Raw genomic sequence first — 10,768 nt, forward strand, 5'->3', positions numbered from 1 at the left:
AGGAACCTGTGGCTCTCCAGATGTTGTTGGATTCAAACTCCCATCAGCCCCAGCCGGCATAGCTAATGCTCATTGTATGGGAGCTGCAGTTCAACAGCATCTAGAGCAGGCATCCCCAAACTGCGGCCCTCCAGATGTTTTGGCCTACAACTCCCATGATCCCTAGCTAACAGGACCAGTGGTCGGGGAAATTGGGAATTGTAGTCCAAAACATCTGGAGGGCCGAAGTTTGGGGATGCCTGATCTAGAGGGCCACAGGTTCCCCAAGATGTAGAAGCAGGCTATCAGGCCTTGTACCAAGCTGAAATCTATCAGCTCTAGATATAGCACTGAAATACAGTCATACCTTGGATCCCAAATGCCTTGCGACTCCCGAGTTTTGGCTCCCGAATGCCGCAAACTCGGAAGAGAGTGTTCCGGTTTGCAAACGTTCTTTGGAACCCGGACATCTGACATGGCTTGTGCCGCTTCCAATTCCATGCAGGAAGCTCCTGCAGCCAATCGGAAGCTGTGCCTTAGTTGTCGAACGTTTTTGGAAGTCGAACGGACTTCCGGAACTGATTCCGTTCAACAACCAAGGTATGACTGTAACCATAGTTAGGCCTCAAGCATAGTTAGAATCAAGTGATCAACCCTGTATAACAGTTTGGAGTGCAATACCCACACAAATATTTCCTCAACACCTATTTTCAACTCCAGTATCCCAATGGTGGTAAAGAAAAGAGTGCAGGTAAAATAGCCATACAGTCTACAAGGTTTCATATACACTACTGCATACAATAGCTTGTGGTTTCTGAACCCTGAAAAGGGCAAACAAATATGCAATGCCAAAGCATGGCATTGAGATAAGAATATCAGCATGTAACTCTCCTTGAATGTGGAAAATTCAGCCACCTGGATTCATTATTTTTAGCCTATTGTGATTTTCTTTGAACAACCTACAGGAGACAAGTAGTAAAAAGGCCCTCCCTATTTATATTTGAACTTGCCCACAATAGGCATCCATTCTGACTGGTCCTCAGGGATTGTGCATTATAATGCCCTGGCCTGGCCTACAGGAACCTGGAGACTCCAGGGAGTCTTAGGACCGGCTGTGAGGCTCTTTGAACAGCAACAGGCAGAATTTTAGGGGAGTGTGAATGAGTTTGTTCCAAAGCAGCCGGTCAATTCACAGGCCCAAATGGGCAGCTGCACAGACACTGCCAAACTACATCTCCTTGCAATGTGTCATGTGGATCACGCTCATTCATTGGTTCACTGATCTTCCATCAGTCTTTCACCCTATAGATCCACTGAATCTTTTGGAAGGGAACTCAAATGTTATGGGGAAGTAATGAAATCCCCAAGCCTCACCCTCTGATTCCCCCCAATTTTAGCCACATCCTATTGCCCTGTAGTTCAAGAATGCATTCCAGGAAAGCAAAAGCACTTCAGTAGGACATGAGGGAGTGCGGCCTGAGGAGAAAGGGGTGTAGGCCAGGGAGGAGGTAAAGCTGGGTAGAGACAGTACTGAGTGCCAGACAGAGGGACCTAAAGACTACATTTGACTCCCAAGCCAGAGATGCCCCAGCCTCATGGGCATAGCCAGAGGGAACAGGGAGAGGCAAACACCCACCCTTAAATCAATAAAAATCAATAAAAATATATAGGTAACTGAGGTGCTACCAACCCTAACAAAAGGCCTGCTCCCCCTAACAAAACTCCTGGCTACGTCCATGCCCAGCCTTCACTTAGATTCCCCAGCTGAGCCCTTCGGAACTACAGTGGTACCTCTACTTACGAATAACTCTACTTACCAATGTTTCTACTTACGAATGGAGCTCCGTCCGCCATCTTGGATGTGGTTTAGATAGGATTTTTTCTACTTACGAGTTTTTAGATAGGGTTGCTTCTACTTACGAATTTTTTCTCCCAATGCATTCCTATGGGATTCGACTTACAATTTTTTTCGACTTACGAATGTGCGTTCGGAACGCATTACATTTGTAAGTAGAGGTACCACTGTACTCTGACTCGTGTGAATACATGTAGGCTACTCCACTACTGAACTCCTCATTTGTGTCTCATCCTGCTGTTTTGTTTTGTTTTTATGATGGGTGAAAAGGAAGCATTATTCCACCTTAGTATCAGCATAACAGGGGATAAACAAAGATAAAGTTTTGCACAAATTTTGCCTATAGTAGATTTGCAAAGGTAGAAATAATTGCTATGATTTAAATAGACATACAAGGTATCTTACCATACTTGGGAAGACTGACCTGCTCAGTCAACTGTTCAGGGTCTCTATTCTTTATTATTCTTTATGACCTTTAAACTGGATGTGAAACGGACAGCCCTTTAAATAGTGGAGTCCTTCAAATAGAGAATTATCCTTTGACAGCACTTTTGGATAGAGGGCTATCCTCTGTAAGGTAGGGCACATGCATTTTACATCACTGGGGTAAGGAGAAGCAGAATCAAATACATATGTTCCATCTTTAGGCACAGAATGTGAAGGAAGTCCAGAAGGATTACAGCTCCCCAAAGGACATGTGCCTTAGCATTAAAGTTTGGGGTGTATAGCTCTGGACTTCACTCACTAGTATCACTCTAGAAATGTCTTCTTTCCCTTTATGTTCAGAGCAGTCCTCTGCTTAGCTGACATCAACTCAACTCTTCTCCTCCATGGTTAAGTTCTCTACCCAAGCTTATACTGTGGATAGGAGCAGCAGACCACCCAACTAAACAGACACAGGTGAGCAGGAGATGATTCAGCTGAAAAGCATATCCTGCCAATGCCCAGGCACATTTCTCTACAGAGCTGGATATGATGTCCAAATTCTCCAGTGGCAGGACTATGGTGGGGAAAATGCTACCACTGGGGAGAAGAAGTGGATATCTGTACACAGATATAGAATCATTAAAGCAGAGATGGGAAGCCCAGCTGTGGCTGTCCAAACATTGCTGAACTATGGTTTCCATTATCCCTATCCATTGGCAATACTGGCTGGGGTTGATGAGAACAGGAGAACCTCTGGAGGGCCACAGATTCCCTATCCCTGTGTTAAAGTTATGACAGCTTTGAAACAGTTTCCTACAGACAACTCTAGGTTCCTCTTGGTTTTTGGTACCAGGAAAGGATAAAACCAAATATGGTCTTTCAAAGCAATGTGATTACTTTGATATTAGATCAGAATACAAATCCTAAATCCAAGGAACAAGTCTAACTAAGGTCTGATGCTAACTTCATTTACCCGTAAACAGCACCCTTGCCCACTCTGCTAGCTATGCAGAACATACACCTGGGTTAATTTATGGAAACAGTACAAACGATTTGGATTAGGTAATGATGTAAGGAAAGTACAGTTAAAAGATTCAATAGACAATATTCTTGAGCGCTCCCCGCCTTCTTGAGCGCTCCCCGCCTTGCCTTGTTGCTGCCCTACGACTCCTCCAGCTCGGCCGCTGCTGCCCTTCTGCGAGTTAACTCGGAGCTGCGCGCGCGCAGGGCCTGAAACGAGGCCCCGTCCCGCTCATTTCCTCCCACTTACGACGCCGTTGCCGCCGCCGCCGCCATGGACATGAAGAAGCGGATCCACTTGGAGCTGCGGAACAGGACTCCGCCGGATGTCCAAGAGCTTGTTCTTGACAACTGCAGATCAAATGAAGGCAAAATTGAGGGGCTGTCAGGAGAGTTTATCAACTTGGAGTTTCTTAGTTTAATAAACGTTGGACTGACATATGTCTCAAATCTCCCTAAACTCCCAAAGTTGAAAAAGCTTGAACTCAGTGACAACCGAATTTCTGGAGGGCTTGATGTATTAGCAGAAAAACTTCCTAACCTCACACATCTAAACCTCAGTGGAAACAAGCTGAAGGATATCAGTACCTTGGAGCCATTGAAAAAATTAGACTCTCTGAAGAGCCTTGACCTGTTCAACTGCGAGGTAACAAACTTAAATGACTACCGAGAGAGTGTCTTCAAGCTTCTTCCTCAGCTCACCTACCTGGATGGATACGATCAGGAAGATAAAGAAGCTTCTGACTCAGATGCTGAAGTAGATGGTGTTGATGATGAAGACGAGGAAGAAGGTGAGGAAGAAGATGAAGAAGAAGATGAAGATGGTGAGGAGGAGGAGTTTGATGAGGAAGACGAGGATGAAGAAGGAGAAGAAGGAGAAGATGAGGAAGACGAAAACAGCGGAGAGGAGGAAGAGCTTGGACGTGATGGGGAAGAGGAGGAGGAGGACGAGGAAGAAGAGGAGGATGAAGATGAGGAAGACAGTGGGAAAGGTGAAAAGAGAAAAAGAGAAGCAGATGACGAAGGGGATGAAGAAGATGACTAAGGCCTTCTGTGTCCCCAAAGGACTGTTCAGTATTGCTTGGGCCACCCCTTGGATGATCTGTGATTTGAGGAGCACTTGAGGCACATTGTAGTTGTCTAACAAGCCCCCTCCCCCCTCGGGTGCAGCACTCAAAGAGCCAAAGAGTCGGCCATTCCTGTGACATTCCACATACCCTGCAGCTGATCTCCTCCAGGTGGTTACAGATCTAGCCCTCTTGGGCTAGCACCTTCACTTATCCCCTTGGGGTTCCCAGGCCTTCATCTCCCACTGTTGCCATAGCGAGAAGAACGAGTGTGATGGGTCAGTCCTGGTTGTCAGGGGCTACACAATACCCACTGACTGTAGTCCCTTTTTTACTTTCTGTGCAAAAAGGCTTTGTAAATAGAGTCCTAATGTTTTGGGGACTGTTCTTCATGCTTTGCTTTCCCTGCCTTCCTTTTCCTTTTCTAAGCTGTTGGATATTTTTTACATTAGGATGTTTTATGCAACAACAGAAAAGTATTTTTAAGAACTTGAAATGAAATAAACGTTATTTGGTAAACTAAAAAAAAAAAAAAAAAATAGACAATATTCTTCTACCAGCAACTAAGGAATGGAGCAACTCTTACCTTTTGCCTTGAGGGTGGGTAAAGTCTTATTTTTGAACTGTTATTATTATTGTTCATTAAATTTATATACTGCCCTTCAGCTGAAGATCACAGTTCTGTTAAACTACCAATCTGTACCAATAGTTATCTTAATCATAACACTGTGAGCTCATCCAGACTTCCTTTTGTGCTGTGTTTCTGTGTACAGATCCATGCTTTAAAGTGCCATGTCCGAGCACTTAATATTATTTTTACCCTGGTGCTTTCCCTGCAAACCCACTCTTTACTACTGAATTGGAGCAAACAGCAATCCACAGAAAACTCGAATTGCCATTTGTTCTGATTCAGCATTAAAGAGCAGGTTTTCCTAGGGAAAGTAATGGAGCAAAAAAAATTAAAAAGCACGTGGACACACGGCTTTAAAGCATGGCCAAAAGATAAGTGTGAATAAGCCCTGTGTTGCTCTCATTTTTGTCCTGCCTCATTCCATTTCCTTCTTACTTACTCCTTTATTTCATCCAGCTGTGTGAAGATACATCTGAATATCACAACTTTTGTGGCAGGCTTTTGTTCCGTAAATAATTCACAACTCTTCCGGATATAAATACAAACCATCAATGCAGGGTTGGTTTATTCAGAACCCAAACCTTATAACAGTCTCTGAGTTTACATAAGATTTTGGAAGTCTCAGACAAACACAGGAAGAGCTACACAAACATTATGGTGAAAGGCACAAGGGAAGACATGGGGTGGTATTAACTACGTCACAGACTGCAAAGGCTGAAAAGAAATGCTGTTATGTTTCCAAGTCTGCTTATCACAGGGCATGTACAATGTAACCATCTCTTCTTTTCTGTATGGAAACTGTAGTGGCTTCTCCCTTAGTGCTGTGATGGTGGTAACCTCAATCCTGCAACAGTCATCTTATCACTGTAGTACAAAGGAAAACTGGGAAGAGCCTGGCTGCATTAGGAGAAAGCATATAAAAAGTTTAAAAGTATATGTGTGTGCATGTGGTGGTATGGTTGGAATAGCAATGAATATCATGAGTGGGAAAGGTAGATGCGTGGAAGCTAATTTGCTAAGTGTGCACACAGGAAAAATGGGATCTGAATGGTGTTTATTATATAAGATCCCTGAGTAGAGCCCCCAGGGAAAAAATAGTCTGACATGGCGTAAAGCAGCTTCCTCTCAATCTCAATCTCAATATCTCTCTCTCTCTCTCACGCATGCACAAACATACACATATATTCTGTATATAACTATCTTGTGTATCTGTGTAGGTCTACAGCTTGCACCGGCATAAAAAAGGAGGGAGGATTGTGATTCATCTTCAGTGATGTCACAGACACTGTCCAATTGGTACCAATTTGAAGAGTTAGAAAAATGCTGGTGCCTCCTGGGGCAATATAGATAGAAGCTTGGGAAAACAGGCTTGGAACTGAAAGCCATGCAACAGGAAAAAATAGTTATAAACATAGCTGCCAAGTTTTCCCTTTTCTCGCGAGGAAGCCTATTCAGCATAAGGGAAAATCCCTTTAAAAAAGGGATAACTTGGCAGCTATGTATAAAGTATATGCAGCAAGAGAACAAACATCTGTAGAAGTCCACACTGGCAAAATCACTCTCCATTCTTTCTGCCAAGGTATGGAAGGGAGCAGAAGGGGATACTGAGGCATACACACACACAACCAGACAAAAAAACGTTTCATCTTGAGAATTTATACAAAAGTAAACCAAACTTTTTCCACATATGCAATTAGGTTGCTTATGATGACATTTTAAAGAAATGAATCACGTATGTGGTGAGCATCATTAGTGTTTTTCAAGCATGCATAGCTTGCAAAAATCTTTGCCTTGTCTTGTGACCTCTCCTCACCCATTTTCTTTTCTTTTTTTGCTGCCAAGTAATCACTGCTCCCCAAAGGCAAACATGCTCCTATTACTATACATATATTATAATATTATTATAATTATATTATTTTTAGTCAGGTAGCTGATCTTTCTCAAGTGTGTAAGCATCACAATCTAAGCATTGATGCTTTAGTACTCTGGACATTTTGCAGGCTGTTTTAATCCAAGTCATCCTAAGAAATGTTTCTGCCCCAAGGGGCCACACTGTACATTCCAATAACTCAGCCAAACCCCAAGCTGTGGCAGGGTGTTCGTTGCACAATGCTTAGGCTACATTCACATAGCAGTTTATTCCATTTTCACAATACTTAATATAATGTGAGCTTTCACATGACGTCAAAGCTACTTCCGGAACTATGGTGGAACATAGCACAAGTTTAGCACTCATATCCATATCATTAGCAAACTCATTTTTTTCTGGAAGCAAATAGCATAAAGAGGATCGCTAAACTTGCACTATTTTCCACTATAGTTCTAGAAGCGGCTTTTATGTTGTGTGAAAGCTCAAATATAATGTGTAATCTAACAGTTTGGGGAAATGGAATAAACTGCCATATGAATGAATGCAGCTCTAGAGTTCAACAACCTAGACTTGAAAACCCAAATATTATATAAGTGCCTGTGTTGATGCCCCTCCAGTCCACATAGCTGAAAGGAATCTCAACAATCTGCCCAGCCCATTGGGTTGTCTTCTAGTTGATACCATATATATTTTTCTAGAAGGCATCCTGTGTTCTTAACAGCTGCATGACTTCAGGAACATCAGCTGGTAGATTTACCTACTTACCATAAGTTCCTTTTATCAGCTGGGGGAAGCTTCACTCGCTTGCTCCTCAGCTGTTAAATGTGCAAGAGTCCCAAGGAAAAGAAAACTGGCAGTCTTAAATGGCTTTGCAGAAATAGCACATGAGTACCAGTGGACAAATTGTCCGTTCTTGCCTTTCTTCCGACATTCCTAGCTGTGTGCTGAACCACAGATCTGAGAACACAGCATAGAACATCAACACGGAAAGCTGACATTTGGATTAGAACAGTGGTGGCACCAGGGGGGGGGAGAGAGAGATATTGCGGGAGGTGCCACAGAGGATATAAAGTATACTCCTTGGGGCAGAAGCTGCGCTTTGTCTGATATTATGAGATTTCTGAAAGAGAAATAGCAGTAGAGGGCTCAGCTGACACACACACACACACACACACACACATGCCAGTGTGTTGTAGGAACACAAATAGGGGTTGCAAGGTGTTACAGGCCAGCCCATCCTTATCACACACCGGACAGCATGGAGCTTTTTCGAGCTGTGTGTGTTGCTAGGGGGGGAATCAAGAGACCCGGGGTAGCCTCAGGCACTGCACCTAAATGGATGACTTGCTCCCTTAAGTTGAACCCCGAGCATTAATGAAGGGAAAGCTTGCAGCCTTCTCCTATAATGAATTACTACCTTCCATTGTAAGGTTCTTGAATTGAGCCCCAAGGAGATGCAGTGAACTTTGCACAAAACAAGGGTGCTTGAATGATGAGGGCAGAGGCAGGAGGGGTGTGGAGGTCCCTTGCTCCTTTTTTTTTTTGTCCAATATAAAGTAAAAGAAAGTGACCGTCCCGACGCTTTTTTTTTCCCTCCATGAGGTGAAAGATCTAAAGACCTGGAAAGGAAAATCCAGGTTTTTCTAAGTGCCCATTCTAATGAGCTCAGCTGCAGTATTACCGGTATACCACCACTGGGGTTACTGTTGTCTTTATGCTAATTTCATAAGACACTTGCAAGTTAAAAGCAGACTAAAGGTTCCATTGCAGCTCCCCCAGGGGGGGAAATGAAAAGCATCCAGTAGCAACTGGAAACAGGCTCCTACAAACAAAATAGCCTAAACTAGCATATAACATTTAACTACTTCGACTCTTTAATAACAAGTCAGTCACAAAAAATGTCCCGTCACTCCCCATCCTTTCTCTGAAAAAGAACACCCACCTTTCAACCTCTTTAGATGAAACCAATGAGATGAAAAAGTAGTAGTTAAAGAGTCTCTCACAATCACTTTTCCCCACCTCTCTGTCTTAAACCACAGAAATGAATTTTGAAAAAAGGCCCACTCCTTTTCCATCTAAGTAAGAAAGGAAGATGCCCTGCCCATGCTTTGGGAAATAGCAAAGCACTTTTTAAAAGCCAAGGAAGAGCAGCTTTTTTACATACTTCCTTTCAATCTACGGTTCATCACTGCCTAGTGGTATTGATGGTATTGTTTTATGATTCATCTATGTTGTTGTACAGTGGGGATCCTATGAAGTTATTATTCTCTTCTGACATCGCAACAAGGTTTACAATAGATGAGACAGCTTTTCTGGTAAAAGATGAAGGATGCAATCCTGATAAGCAGAGGTGTGAAACTACCCAAACATGTGAAAGTATATTAGGCAGAGGGCCTTCTCGGTAGTGGCGCCTGCCCTGTGGAACGCCCTCCCAGCAGATGTCAAGGCAGTAAGCAACTATCTTACTTTTAAAAGACATCTGAAGGCAGCCCTGTTTAGGGACGTTTTTGATGTTTGATGCTGTATTGTGTTTTTAATAGTCAGTTGGGAGCTGCCCAGAGTGGCTGGGGAAACCCAGCCAGATGGGCGGAGTATAAATATGTTGTTGTTGTTTGTTGTTAGGAATTGCAGTATACTGTCAACTGTCAGACCAGGATAGGGTGAGAATGTCTTCAGCCAATGAGCATGCCCAAACTCCTATTCAATAAACTGTCATAGGTGCAAGCACTGTCATCTGAACATGTACGATGGCTGCCTCAAATGTACACACCTCAGCTTAACTGTGAAGTGAATGTGGCTAAAGTTTTCCATTCGGATCAAAGCTGGTTTGAGGGAAAGCAAGTCAACAGCAGTATTTCTCAAGAAACTACAGGATAGATAAGGATGGTGGCTAACGTCACATATCCACGACTTCGAAAACTAGCGGTGGCAGTGTGCTGAATACAGAGTAAACAATAATGTGTGCACAGCCTGAGACACATACCTCACTCGGCAATCTCTAGTACATCTCACAGAGTTGTTGTGAATGAGGTAATGAGCAGCCTTGTTGTCCCACTGAGCTCCCTGGAGAAAGGGCAGGTTAAAACTGTCATTGAATAAAAGATCACACCATGCATTTCTCTGGCCCACAGAAGACTGCAATGTGATGCGGAGATGAGGGAAAGAGATGGCATGATGTCACCCTATGGGTTTCAAGTTATGAGATGAGGAGGGGAATCTAGTCATGGGGGCCACTGTCTTCAGCAATAGCCCTGTGATTCCGGTTAACATGGAGTCCAGTGGAGGGCAAACTTCAGCTCTGCAAGACTTAACTCTGTTGTTTACTGGAACCCCAAGATCTACAAAGTGGGTCCTAGTGGAAAGGCACTTACATAAGTTTCAAAGAATTCTGTACCCAGGAATTTGAGTACCAATATTGACTGGAACGCCTTCTACACAAAAATCCGCTCCTGGTTACTCCCGGGGGGGGGGGGGTGTCATTTTGTTTTTGCCATTGTTACACAATTGGCACATAGAGAGACTTGCTAACCTGCATCAGATCAGCAGGTCTCAGCCTGCTTTCTTCGCACCCTTCATGCAGGCTCATCGAGGAGCATACTGACTGCACAGTGTAAACTGTACATGGGCCTTCCCCCCCCCCACAAAAAACCCTATATTCTCACATGCAGTTACAAAAGAATGAGGCTCATTCCTCTGCTTTTTAACCTCCAGCCTCTTCGAGTCATTTACCCATAAATATCTGAAGGAGGAATGCCGTGTTTTAATCCTAATGCCAAAACCAGAGAGAGAAACTTTTACATTGTATTCGTTAACACAGGATGCCGGCTTGACATCATTTCATAGAAGACAATGTTCACGCTCTCCCTGTTGTTATTTAGCATTTGGAAACTGTGCCAAGAAAATTGGTTGAATATGAAACA

The 10,768-nt window shown here is 43.5% G+C and overlaps 1 protein-coding gene across 1 annotated transcript; it reads left to right on the top strand.

Annotated features, from left to right (window-relative positions):
- Window positions 1-3,397: 3,397 nt before the first annotated feature.
- LOC148687525 (acidic leucine-rich nuclear phosphoprotein 32 family member D-like) lies at window positions 3,398-4,856 on the top strand. The gene has a single exon (XM_088661693.1). It carries the CDS (start codon window positions 3,555-3,557, stop codon window positions 4,323-4,325), a length of 771 nt encoding a protein of 256 aa, XP_088517819.1. The 5' UTR covers window positions 3,398-3,554; the 3' UTR covers window positions 4,326-4,856.
- Window positions 4,857-10,768: the final 5,912 nt, after the last annotated feature.

This window comes from Zootoca vivipara, chromosome 1 (genome assembly GCF_965207765.1).
Source record: "Zootoca vivipara chromosome 1, rZooViv2.hap1.1, whole genome shotgun sequence".
Taxonomy (NCBI): domain Eukaryota; kingdom Metazoa; phylum Chordata; class Lepidosauria; order Squamata; family Lacertidae; genus Zootoca; species Zootoca vivipara.

Excerpts from the sequence above, each read along its gene's own strand:
- LOC148687525 (XM_088661693.1), top strand. The coding sequence starts at position 3,555 with ATGGACATGAAGAAGCGGATCCACTTGGAGCTGCGGAACAGGACTCCG.